Source organism: Microcebus murinus, chromosome 5 (genome assembly GCF_040939455.1).
Source record: "Microcebus murinus isolate Inina chromosome 5, M.murinus_Inina_mat1.0, whole genome shotgun sequence".
Taxonomy (NCBI): domain Eukaryota; kingdom Metazoa; phylum Chordata; class Mammalia; order Primates; family Cheirogaleidae; genus Microcebus; species Microcebus murinus.
Genome location: NC_134108.1, coordinates 35,445,000 through 35,458,203, shown reverse-complemented (window position 1 = coordinate 35,458,203; position 13,204 = coordinate 35,445,000). Strand labels below are relative to the sequence as shown.

The window sequence follows — 13,204 nt, the reverse complement described above, 5'->3', positions numbered from 1 at the left end:
CAATCCACAACCGTTTATAAGTCCGCTGGGGTGCTTTAAAGAGTTTCCTCCCTGGATGGCCTCAGACGCACTTTCAGTTGAAGGCGCTCAACCAGGGGACAGGCAAACGGAATACCTGAGAGGTGTGGAAGACCTAAGGAAAAGTCCCGTGTTCCCTAACTGCTATTAAGCATTTTGTAGATAAATAAGCATATTCTTTTGATAGTATTCAAAATGCTGAGCTCTTTAGCCATATGCATTCTTCTTTATTTAACAGACGTAATAGCGCTTACTATGTACCAGGCACTGTTCTAAACACTTTTTAAAAATGAGACGTTTTGTTTAAAAATATTTTAACCAATATTAAATCCGTGTGTGCTTTTGAATGTCCCTGCTATATTTTTCTTCGTAACATAGTTCAGCGGCTAAGTCTTAAAAGACAAATATGGAAAAACTTTAACCAGTTGCTACTACTTTATTACAAATCATTTCCCTCTTTGCAATTTTTCGCTATCGTTATAATGAACACTAGTATTAGTGAGAAAGAACTCTTGGATATTTTTTCAAAGATGATGTCTTGTTTAGCCTCGGGCGTTTGGAAGCGCCCGCTAATTGCTCGCGTGGCAAACGTTAATTGTACCTGTAGGGATTCGCTTTCAGAAAAACCTGCAGAGTTCACGGTTACTGTGAATGAAGGTCGAGTTCGCACGTGTCTGGCCACAGCGCTTTCACCTGTGGCCACGACCGACCCGCCAAGAGCGCCGGGGCCTGGGAAGTGCGGCGGACCACCAGCGTTTGGGGCTCACGCTCTGCGGGACTGCGGGGCCCCGGAGCCGGGGTGGTGTCCGGGTGCGAAACCGCGCCGCCCGGTTCAGCGAGCTCAGGCCGCCCGCGCCGCCGCGCAGCAGACAGGCCCGGCACGCCGCGCGCCGAGCGCCCGCCCTGGGGCTGACCGCAGAGCTGGGGGTCACGGCCCCCGCGCCCGGCCGTCTGCCCCAAACCCCATCTAGCCCCGCCAGGCACCGCCCGGCCCCCGCCGAGTACGTGATTTGCCCCGGGTTACGTTTCAGAAGTCAGGATGAAACGTTTCGGGTTTCTGTTCACACGGTTATTGAAGGCGCTGCGGTGGGGACCGCACAAAAGAGACGAGGGCGTGTTGGAGAGGGGGTTTGTGCTTGAAAGAAGGTTTAACACGCTGGCTGCAGGTCCTCCGCGCCGGCCAGGCTCCTTCCCGCTCTCCCCCAGCCCAAGCCCGCCGGGCCTGTCTTCTCGCGTCGCGTCCCTTCCTCTGCCCGGCCGGCGCGGTCCCGAGTAGGAGAGAATGGAGTGAGTGGCACAGGGCTCTCTCTAGGCAGATCCCCGAGAGACGCGCACCCATCCGCGACGGAGGGCTGTGGCGACTGGTAGGCGTCCCTTTCCCTGAGCCTTTGCTCCTCTGCGCACGGAGCTGTCCCCGCCCAGCGCGGCGGGCTCGGGCCGGACCCCAGGCGACCCGCCGCCCGTCCGGCCCTGCCGCGCCCGAGCGCCCGGCTCCCGCGTCCCGGTCTCGCCGCCTCACTGCCCTCGCAGGGCGCAGTGCCCTGCCCTGCTCAAAAGTCCCGAAGAATGCGGGGACACAGCAGCTTGAGAACATGTTTGAAAGCGCCGCTCGAGTTGCACACAAGCAACCCACGTTGTCCGAGGCGCCAGGAACTGCCGGACACGAATTAGTGCTTTAGGAAACAAGTTCGATTTCCAAGCGCGAACCTTCACGCCCTGGATTCTAATTCGCCCTGCAGCTGCGACTGCACACACACCAGGGGGACTGGAGGGGGAACTGAGGCAATTATCTGGGTAATCCAAGCCCGAAAAACTCGAACTTGAGAGCCTACTAAATTGCGTCCTGAAATCCCCGCGTCCTTGCTCTGGTCCCTCCTGCCACCAGGGCGGACACTCCTCCAGCCCGCGGTCTACTCAGCGGGGTCCCGATCCACAGTTCTGTGGCCGAACACCAAAGGGAAATAACTGACGGACGCCAACCGGAAACCGTACGCTGGCCGACCTCTCGGCCGCTCCGACCGCCGGCGGTTAAGCACCTGGTCGGGGAGGCTCACGTCCTTCCCTGTCCACAGCCCGGAGGCCGCGGACGCAGCCTCGGGAGCTGTCCGAGAGGAAAGCAACTTTGATTTAAGGCTTTCAAAGGCCCCAGAGGGCCGATGCGGCCGCCGGGGCCAGCCGGTCAGCGGTTTGCGGCCCGACGAGGGACAGCCGAGTGGCGCGTCTCGGACGAGCCACGGCGCCCGGCGACGTCACGCGCGCTCGCTCTCACTGAGCCACGCGCTCGGGTCGCTCCTCACACACAGGACTGAAACTTTCGGGGGCGACCGCGGCGCGCGGAGGAGGGCGCTCGGCCGGGTCCAGGGCCCGCCCCTCGCCGGCCCGCCGCGCCCGCGCGCCCCCCGGGCTGGAGACTGCGAGCCCGCGCTCCCGCTCGCCGCGGCCTCTCCAGCCCGCGCGCAGCCCCGGGTCGCAGGTCCGCGGCCGCGTTCCCACGCCCGGCCGGACCCGCGCGGCCCGCATTGGCGAGCGCGGCCCCGCCCCCTCGCCTCAGCCAATCGCGAGGCACGCCGGCCGCCGAGGAGGCGGGGTCGGGCGGGAGGCGGGCGGGCGCGCGGGGGCGGGCGAGGGGGCCCCGCCTGCGCGGGGGGGCGTGGCCGGCGCCGGCTCTTGCGGCCGAGCGGGGTTGCGGCGTGGGAAAGAGCCGCCGGGAGCAGACCGCGCCGCCGCCGGAGCCGCGCCTGCCGAGGCCCTGGGAGGGCGGAGGCCGGCGGGGAGGGTGCTGCGCCCCGCTCGGCGTCCTGGGTTTCGGCCGGGCTGCGTCCCGCGCCGGCTTGGCCGCGATGAAGCGCCCTTGCGAGGAGACGACCTCCGAGAGCGACATGGACGAGACCATCGACGTGGGGAGCGAGAACAATTACTCGGGGTGAGCGCGGGAGCTGCCCGGAGCCCCGGGGCGTTGGTTGGCGGGCGGTGTGCGGGAGCGGCTCTTTGGAAGCCCCAGGCCCCTCTCCGCAGCAAGCAGACGAGAGGGAAAGTTTGCCCGAGAAACTTTGAGCGGGGGGCGCTCGCGGAGCGAGTCGGGGGCGAGGGGCTGGGCGAGAGGATGGAGACGCGACCGAGAGGGACAGTGCGGGAGGTGGCGAAGCAGGGTCCCGGCCCTCAGCGTGGGCGCGCCGACAGGCACGTCCGGGCGGCGGGCGACGCCCCCACCACTGAGACTGTATTCGGGGGCACTTTCAAAATAGGTCAGGGGAAAAGAAGAGCAAGTTGATGTTTAATGTTTAGAGAGGCTAAAAGCACGACTTGCCTTTTGGAGAAATTAAAGCAATCTGCGATGTCAAGGCTGAGAAAGTTGAGCTTTGCAGGGTGACCGTGAGTGACTGGGCAGACGCGCCAGGGAGTGACTGATGGAAGGATCGGAAAGGGCATCATTTCTGTGACTGCTCGTTCTCAAGTCTGGAAAAGATCTGCGTTGTGATCACAGAAGCTGAGACCTCCACTTTCCTGTGACAGAGGGAGATTCCCGAGGCATTTTAGAGCCCAGGCGGGTCAAATGATAATTGCTCCTAATTGTCATCCCCAGAAGCACCTTAATTATTTATCTGCAGCTGTCACTCAAACAGGGAAATTTTCCCTACCATTGGAAAACAGTTTTTCTTTCATTTTGTTATTCCAACACGCACACACCAAGGCCTGAAATCAGCAAGAGCAAAGATACGTGAAACGTTGTTTGCAACGTTTGAAATATGTAATTATTAAAGTGTTGTATCGCCTTAAAAAATGAGGTCTGAAAAAAAACGGAAGATGTCACGTGAAAGGTGAAACCAGTAGAGAAGGGGTGAGAATGAGGGAGACAGTTAATTCAGAAATAAGATCCAGAAGTGAGAAGGTGAGATAATAACAACCTAGTGTGTGCAACATTTCTGAAGTGAAAAAGAACAAATAACAAGAACTTGGGGAATTTGCGAACATAAAGAAGCAAAATATCCATGAATTGTGTAGAGAAACAGACACAAACTAGAAAGCTTTGTAAAATTTATGTGACCAAGTAATACTTTGATTGAACTTTCAATATAAAAATATCTTTTCATTAGTAAACTCAGGGTGGATTGCAGCTTCTAGAAATTTAAGCTTAGATTGAAGCCTGAGAGATACCTTCAGTTTCATTTGCAAAGTAAAACATTCACTTAGTAGTAAGCCTAATTTTAATTTCCCTAACAGTGACATATTTAATTTAGAGCATACTTTTGGAACATTACTATATAAAACATCAAATTTGTCAGTTTTTTTCTGTAGTAAGATATGGCTAACTGAAGTTTTGAAATAATAAGATAACTTCTGTTTATTTTTAAGATTGCACCTAGGGACAACACTTTGACATGTGATGACTTTATATCTGTTTGATAGGGTGCTTAACACTTATTTTTAAAAAGTGATAATACTTTATTCAGTATGCCTGATAGGAGGGAGGAGGAGAGATGCTATTAGAGGAGATTAATTGACTTTACAATGTATATGAGTGGACCTAGGAAATACTAATATCTAATTTCTCACCCTCACTGCCCATGATTATTTCACTGGGAAACTTAAGTAAAAGTTTAGGGATATTTTTGCCAATGGATTTAGCGTCTGGATTACCCATTTAAAAACTTTTTTATACGGTATAATTCCTACCGGAAAAGAGACCGAAAGGCTGAAAGCAAAGTCTGTTAAGAGTGAAACAAGAACTAAGAATAAAATAACACAGACATGAACTGTGGAATCACCCTGAATATTTAATGGGTGCCACCAAGTATCCAGAAGTAACTATTGTTACGTTAATGCAGCACCTGACATACTCTTTCTATTTCTTAGGCAAAGTACTAGCTCTGTGATTAGATCGAATTCTCCAACAACAACATCTCAGATTATGGCAAGAAAGAAAAGGAGAGGGGTATGTGATTTTTTTTTCCTCTTTATTTCATGTAACCCAGCCTAATGTGGAACAGTTGTATTTTTCCATTTGAGTAATTTTATTATTTGTGTATTCATACACTTTTGTTGTTTTGCTTTCTTTGGGGTAGATTATAGAGAAAAGGCGTCGGGATCGGATAAATAACAGTTTATCTGAGTTAAGACGACTGGTGCCAACTGCTTTTGAAAAACAAGTAAGCTACTCCCACCTGAACCCCCGCCCCCAAAAAAGCTCAAACAATCTGATTCTCTCATCTGGGAATGTGGGTTCTTGCTAAAGCTCATTAAAATAATGGTGTATGTGCCCTGATCTGGCACAGAGCAGCTATTTCAATAAAATGCTTTGTTGTGGCAAAACTATTAAAAACATAATCCATCATGAAGTTGAAAAACATTTCCATTCTTTAGTTTACTTTTCCCTTAAGGGTAACAGTGTTCATGCTTTCTCTGTTCTTTCTATGAATACCAGTAGTGGTTTTGTTTAAAACTGTGCTACATGTAGTATTCTTCAAAAGAAATATCATATGTGAAATATAATTTTTTTCTCAAACTGTTAAAAAAAAAAGTAATCTTTGTAATTAGAAAATAACCAAAGCCCAGGAAGTAACATCTCCAGCTCTATTTCCTAAATAATAATACTAATAAAATTTATTTACCAAACCACTTGCTTTCATTTTTAATCCCTGGGTTAATAGAATGACGTTTGATTTGGGGCATCTTTTTGGAAATTTGGCAAAAATCAAATTAGTCATAAATGTCTCTTTTCATAGTGCAAGTATTCCTTTACAAAAACAAACAAACAAGCAAACAACAACAACAAAGATTTTGCACACTTAGAATAGAAAGCCAAATGTTTCAATCTTCCTTTGTGGTTTTAGAAAAGTGGTGTTTCTTCTCCTGCTGCAATGGCTAATGGCACAGATTTCTAAAAGCATCTTTCAAAGGCTATGGCAGCATGTCCTTGTTGAAAATATTTTCAGTTTAATTCAAATAGTGCATATGACAGCAGTTGTTTGTTTATTCCATTTTTCTGTTTACTTCACAAATCCATAAACATTATAAAACAAGTCCTACAAAGCCCTTGGAAATTATCCAGAAACTGCAGTTTCAGTTATTAGTCACTTTCACTGAAACTACTTGTGTATCTTCATGGAAAAGTTGAATACTGACAAAAGTGCAAGTGTAATATGCTATTGACTATACATTTTTAAGACAAAAAAGACATCCAGTCTATATGCCAAGATGGTCTTTGATAAGCTAAATAGAATATGCAAATTGTAGTTTTGATTAGTAGCATTTTCAATGACAATAGCTGCAAATGAAAATGACAGTAATTAAGGATGTTTTTGAAATTTGGAGTACCAAAATGTCTACAGTTATCAGGAGCAGTCAGTTGGGGATTTTTTTCATGGTTTGTTAGATTTTTTTTTTTTCTTAAATGTTGACTTAAACCTAAAAAGCAAACCTCAGTTGTTTGGCAGTTAGTTACCATAAACACGAGCTTTCCCATTTGCAGAGCTTGGCTACCAACCATAGTGAGCTGGCTCTGTCACAATACGATTAGAAGAATGTTCTTTAGAGCAGTTAAATAACTCTGGCACTCTCATTATGTTCTGGATGCTAATAATTTTCACAAAACGAGTAAAGTATAGGAACCTGAAATAAGCTTTAGTATCCTTTTCAAAAGAAATATTGGTATAATTATTTGGCTCTTGCAGGAAATTAAAAGCCACCCACAGCCCCCTGAGACAGATAGAGATGGCTCATTTGTATTTCAGTTGGTTTCCAGAGGTTGCTTTATTTTAAAAAGGGAAAGGAGGGGAAACCAAAATTCCAATTATTTCCAAGATAATTTTATTAAGAACTATTTTTAAAGTTTCAAAAATTCTTAAGCATTTATGATGCTTCCTAGGTAAATAGTAAATTATTCTGGCTTATGATCTTGGAATTCACAGTGACACCTGCTGGTAGTTATGGAAGGAAAAAAGCCCTTAAAAGCCTTCCTTTTTTAATTTTTGGATCTGCTCACCAGTGGTCTAGTTTGAAGTATCTTTTTTTTTTTTTTTTTTTTTTTTTTTTTTTTTTTTTGAGACAGAGTCTCGCTTTGTTACCCAGGCTAGAGTGAGTGCCGTGGCGTCAGCCTAGCTCACAGCAACCTCAAACTCCTGGGCTCGAGCGATCCTTCTGTCTCAGCCTCCCGAGTAGCTGGGACTACAGGCATGCGCCACCATGCCCGGCTAATTTTTTTTTTTATATATATCAGTTGGCCAATTAGTTTCTTTCTATTTATAGTAGAGACGGGGTCTCGCTCTTGCTCAGGCTGGTTTTGAACTCCTGACCTTGAGCAATCCGCCCGCCTCGGCCTCCCAGAGAGCTAGGATTACAGGCGTGAGCCACCGCGCCCGGCCTAGTTTGAAGTATCTTTAAGGACTTATTAAAATTTTCTATATTTGAAAAATCTACTTTTAACAATAATTTGCTCAAATCCTATTTCCTTATCTTCCAGAGTTATACAACTATTTGATTCATCTAGACTTCAGCATTGTATAAGATTATTGGATATGCCATAATAAAATATGTTAATGATAAAGATAGAGATTGGATACAAAGTTTGAGATTTCTGCAGTAGAAATGGTTTTGGTGGAGTGATCTTAGAAGTATAATTATTCTGACGATAACTATTATTTTGCTTTCTTTTTAGTCTTTAAAATTTAAAACGGCAAATATGTGTCATTAAGTATGACAGAGTAATTAGTGCTTTCATGTAAAGTTTGGAAAGAATTCATATTTTTCTGTAGAAAAATTAAACTTGGACTTTTCCAGTGAGAGGGAAAATTTAAATCATAATGCTAAATTCAATGTATAATGTTCCAAATTAGTTTTTGTAGGACTGATGAGACTTTATAATTTGTTTATGAAGGGATCTGCAAAGTTAGAAAAAGCTGAAATATTGCAAATGACGGTGGATCATTTGAAGATGCTGCAGGCAACAGGGGGTAAAGGTAAGTAGGTGACTTCATTTTTTCCCCCTTTCTACCTTTCTCTTTTCATTTTTTTCCCCCTAATGTTGCAGGGAAGTCATAGTTGAACAGTTCTTTAACAAGCTGAGATAGGCGGTCCCAGATTAAAGCTGTGGAAATCAATGCTAATGGCAGGATTGAACTCGTGGGAAAGAACTTTTGGAACAAAAGAAGCACTTGACCCTGGGCTTGTGTTTGCTTTCATAATACTGTGGGAGTAAGGCTTCATTCACAGCAGCCTGGTCAGAGATTTGTTTGGGACTTAAGAAGGGCATGCTGGAATCTGTACAGAAAGAAAAAACAAACACACAAACATCCAAATATAAACAGGAGGTTAGAGGCAATCCTTTTTTCTTCTTTATTCTCTTTCTCTTTCTCTTCCTCTGCTGCTGATTCTTCCTCTTCCTTCTCTTCTTTCTCCTCTTTTCCTCTTCTTCCTCCTTCATTAGATCAAAGGTGGGACTCAAAATTATTTAGCTGTTCGAAAGAAAGCAACTCCAGAGTTATTTTCATTATTGTTTGCAGGTTTTAGTTGGTCTTGGATTTAGAGTAAACAGAATATTGAAAGTTCAGGTAGGAAAGCTCTGTACTGGAAACCATTAATGGAGCAGAGTTGTTCCTGGGGAGAGCAGACAGGAGCAGGCACTCTGGGTCCAGTACCCTAAAGAGATATCCTCTGTACTGAATAGTGACTTAGGGAGGAATTGTGTCAAGGGGGTGAGAGAGGGACCTTCATCTCATGCTAAAAATAGACTTGAGATCCTAAAAGCTCTAATTTCATTATCCTACTTGTGCATACATCACTTAGACTTGCTTTTGCCCTTTTGTGTCTTTTATCACCCTTCAAAGAAGCCTTTGATATTCATCTTATAGACAAGGGTGTTATTCGGTATATTTAACAACTGAACAAGGAGTGGGTATCACAAGGAGTTAAGTGCTGCTACTAAATCCAGGGGGCCTCTCTGTGCCCAGCATTAACCTTTTACTACGTAGTATATGGGTCCTGGATCAGGGCAGAGACAAGGCATTGAAGGGAAATAGCTATTTACCAGTTGGTTTGGAAGTATTTCAGTACTTAACTCCTATATGCCCACAATGCTAAGGACTTGTAGAACATTTGCCCTGATCTCACCCATCTTTTACTTGTGTCAGGTGGTACTGGTGGTGATGGGGTGATGATTGTACAAAGAAACCGACATCCTGCGACTTATCCCAGGTTTCACCTTCTTAAGAAACTATCCTGAATGAGTGAAGAGTGGTGTAAGATGTAGACATTCTTATGTAATAGAGAAGAAAATTGGATTACATCGTGGAAGCCAATGATCCAGCCCAGCTTAGCCACTGCCTTGCCTTTGCCCTAAGACACAAATACTCTGCTATACTTTGAGGCCCACACTAGCAGGATGAGCTCCAAAGGCCTCTCCAGCCCCATGATTCTGTCTCTACAACTGCTACTTCAAGATGTTAGAATTCTGATTAAATTAGTAATGAGGCAAGAAAAATTGCCCTACCTCCCTTGGCATTGTTAGCCACAGGCTAAGTATTCTTACCAGGGTTTCAAATATTTGGCATGAACTGTACTTCTAAACAGGAATATTGTTCTTAGACTTTCTTATAAAAGCTGAGTTCCATCTTGGTTGCTATTCTTGGCTACCTGGACAGTCTTAAAATTGGTCCCGGAATAGTTTGTGAACAGATATTTCCAAGCAGGCTCCATACAAGTTGCCTGACTGCCAGGTCATTAAAGAGATCATTGCATAGGAGAATGCATGGCCTTGAAGAAGGGGGCTGGCAGTTTGTATTCACATTGTCAAAGACTCCCAACTGCCTCAAAGTGTAGTGTGTGAAGGGCATGGACTGTGTTGCCTGATTTCAAATCCTGGCTCTGTCATTTATTAGCTCTGTGACCTTGGGTAAATTACTAAGCCTCTCTGAACCCCAGTTACACTGTCTGTAGAATTAGGACAGTGATAGTATCCACCTCACAAGGTTGTTATGCGTTAATTCACTTAAAGCCCATAGAATAGTGCTGGCACAGAGGAAGTAGTGTAGACATGTATGTGTGCTATTGTTGGCCCAAGATCCATTCACAGGAAACAGCTACTCATGATTATTTCCCTCTGCACTTAACAATAGGATAGGAATTACATAATATATATTTCTTAAGATGCAACAGAGGACTCAGCCATATACAACAACATAGCTGGCAAACCACAAATTTCACTTATTTCCTGGCCACTAATGAAAATTCTTGGATGCTCCTGGGATTCTTATTCTACTGATTCATTCTTTACATCTGTCTTGGTATGACAATAGTTTCTAGAGAGGATTTAGTAGAGTAACCTAAATTTCTAAATCCCTATGGATTTCTGGACTCTGTCTACTCTAATCATTACCTCTTTCTATCTCTCATGGAAATCAGAAGGCTACAAAGCCCTACAGAGAACCCTGAGCACTACAGTATGAAATCTTTCCATGGAGGGCACTTCCTCAGGAATAGCTTTTCCTCCTAATCCAAGGGGCTCTGTTTGCTAACTATGCCAAAGTGCTGGGATGATAACTATTTTTGTTTCTTTCATGTTTTATGATATTCTCTTATATCAGCTTTGTTCTGTTGTTTCTGTCTTAATGGTGTATATATATTTGCCACAAATATCTCTTTGGACTTCTAAATTTGTTGTAATTCTAGCTTTGGGACTTTGAGTATATGTGACTACTATTTTCCAAAGCACTTTGATTACAGATTAAGATAGCCTAATTTTTAATAGATGATAAATGAAACAGGTAATACTTTATTGGTAAAAACATAAAAAGATAATGTAGTAAATGCTATAGATAAAAATAACCTTGTTTGAATGTGATATTTCTTATTCATGTATACACACATCCCAAAAGTGAATAGACTAAACTTTCGGTTTGAAAATTACTTTTTAAAAAGTTACAATTAAAAAGCATCTAAAAGGATATGTTTGTATTTATACCAGAGTTCACTGGTTCACTTATTCAAAGTGGGTGACATTTCCCCAAATGCTTAATTATCATTGTTCTTTAAACTGGTACTATAATAATCAGATGTTGCCATTTTCTATTGTCATATATTATCTCTGGGTAAAAAGAAAATCTAATAAATGTGAACAAGCTTCAGCTATTTTTATGGTAGTAATCATAGATGTAGGGGTGTGTGCATACAGACTGACACAATTAATACACATTTTTTCTTGGGTGGGTGCCAGCAAAAAGTAAGCTAACCACCAAAGGACATATATATTTGAAGTTCAGAAAACCTAGGAGATATAGTATAGCAAATTCATATCAGTAAAGCAGCCTTATATTCTTGACAGAAAAATAAAATCTTCAAATTAGTAACCAAATTAAATAAAAAATTCATTTTGTTTTCATTAAACCTTTTTAAATACAGAGTTATGACAAGATGTTTTCACTTTGTTGATAAAAAAACATTGTGAGTCAAGAAGCATTTATGCATTTATTGAGAGTCTAGTGCATTTCTAAAGAAAGTCCTCACGCTGCTAAGATGCACTTGGCCGCTCTGTTAAAATGCCAAGAGGGTAAGGATATTTCAGATAAGCCCTTTAATCTCCGACTCCTGTGACAGAGACAGACAGACTAGAGCTCTGTATTTCCATGAAAACGTTTCCTGGGGAATTTCACAATCCCACAATACAAAAGGAGGGACACCATTTTCTTTCTCTGGAAGTGTTTGAAACTTGGACGTTCTTAATTTCCCCCCACTGTGATATTTAGTTGCAAGAACAACTGTAGCAAATTGCATTACCAGAGTTGTCACATACGGGAGTTGCAAAGTATACTTCCTTAACTTCAGCAAAAAAATTAAAACCATAAACAACAGGCAATGTTTTCAGAAAGGATTATCGACTTCAGTCTTCTGAAGGACAGAGTGGAACATCCGTGAGCTTTTATTCTTGGTAACTGCATCATTTTATCTGCCCCCCCCATCCCTGCCTCTCAATCTCTCTCCTTTCCCCCACTTTGCTCAACCCCCCGCTTCTAGGCTACTTCGATGCACATGCTCTCGCCATGGACTTCATGAGCATTGGGTTCCGAGAGTGCTTGACTGAGGTGGCGAGGTACCTGAGCTCCGTGGAAGGCCTGGACTCCTCGGATCCTCTGAGGGTGCGGCTGGTCTCTCATCTCAGCACGTGCGCGTCCCAGCGGGAGGCGGCGGCAATGACGTCCTCCATGGCGCACCACCATCACCCCCTCCATCCACATCACTGGGCCGCGGCCTTCCACCATCTGCCCGCAGCCTTGCTCCAGCCCAACGGACTCCACACCTCGGAGTCAACCCCGTGTCGCCTCTCCACGACCTCAGAAGTGCCTCCTGCCCATGGCTCTGCGCTCCTCACAGCCACGTTTGCCCACGCAGACTCTGCCCTCCGAATGCCGTCCACGGGCAGTGTCGCCCCTTGCGTGCCACCTCTCTCCACCTCTCTGCTGTCCCTCTCTGCCACCGTCCATGCCGCAGCCGCAGCCGCCACCGCAGCCGCACACAGCTTCCCTCTGTCCTTCGCGGGGGCGTTCCCCATGCTCCCCCCCAGCGCAGCTGCAGCGGTGGCCGCAGCCACAGCCATCAGCCCGCCCTTGTCGGTGTCGGCCGCGTCCAGCCCTCAGCAGACGAGCGGTGGAACCAGCAGTAAACCTTACCGACCCTGGGGGACAGAAGTTGGAGCTTTCTAAATTTCCCTTGAACTTCTTGCAATAGTAACTGAATGTCCTTCGTTTCAGAGTCAGCTTAAAACCTCTGCACCCTGAAAGTAGCCATCCAGATGCCTACAGATCCACAAAGGAACAATAAAGCTATTTGAGACACAAACCTCACGAGTGGAAATGTGGTATTATCTTTTTTTTTTTTTTTTTTTTTTTTTTTGGTTTTTTGTTGTTTGTTTAAGGCAGCTCGGTAACTGACATCAGCAACTTTTGAAAACTTCACAGTTGTTTCCATTTAGAAGTTTCCTGGAAAGTGTATGGACGGAACCATCCAGCAGTGCATCAGTATGTCTGAAGTGGGGAAGAAATAATGCCCTGACTGAATTCTCTCGAAACTAGATGGGGGGGAAAAAACTCATGTTTCATAAGTGCCTGAGCTAGGAAACTTTTCTTCTGAACATATAACATTGCACAAGTAAAGAAGAGCGTGGAAGTTAGGTTAAGAAAGGAAAGGGACGGAAGTCTTG

General features: G+C 45.2%; 1 protein-coding gene across 1 annotated transcript; it reads left to right on the top strand.

Moving 5' to 3' along the window:
- The first annotated feature begins 2,674 nt into the window (after window positions 1-2,674).
- Window positions 2,675-12,843, top strand: HEY2 (hes related family bHLH transcription factor with YRPW motif 2). Its single transcript, XM_012777509.2, has 5 exons — window positions 2,675-2,941; window positions 4,873-4,951; window positions 5,082-5,165; window positions 7,892-7,973; window positions 12,022-12,843. Exons 1-5 carry the CDS (start codon window positions 2,859-2,861, stop codon window positions 12,705-12,707), a joined length of 1,014 nt encoding a protein of 337 aa, XP_012632963.1. The 5' UTR covers window positions 2,675-2,858; the 3' UTR covers window positions 12,708-12,843.
- The last annotated feature ends 361 nt before the right edge of the window (window positions 12,844-13,204 follow it).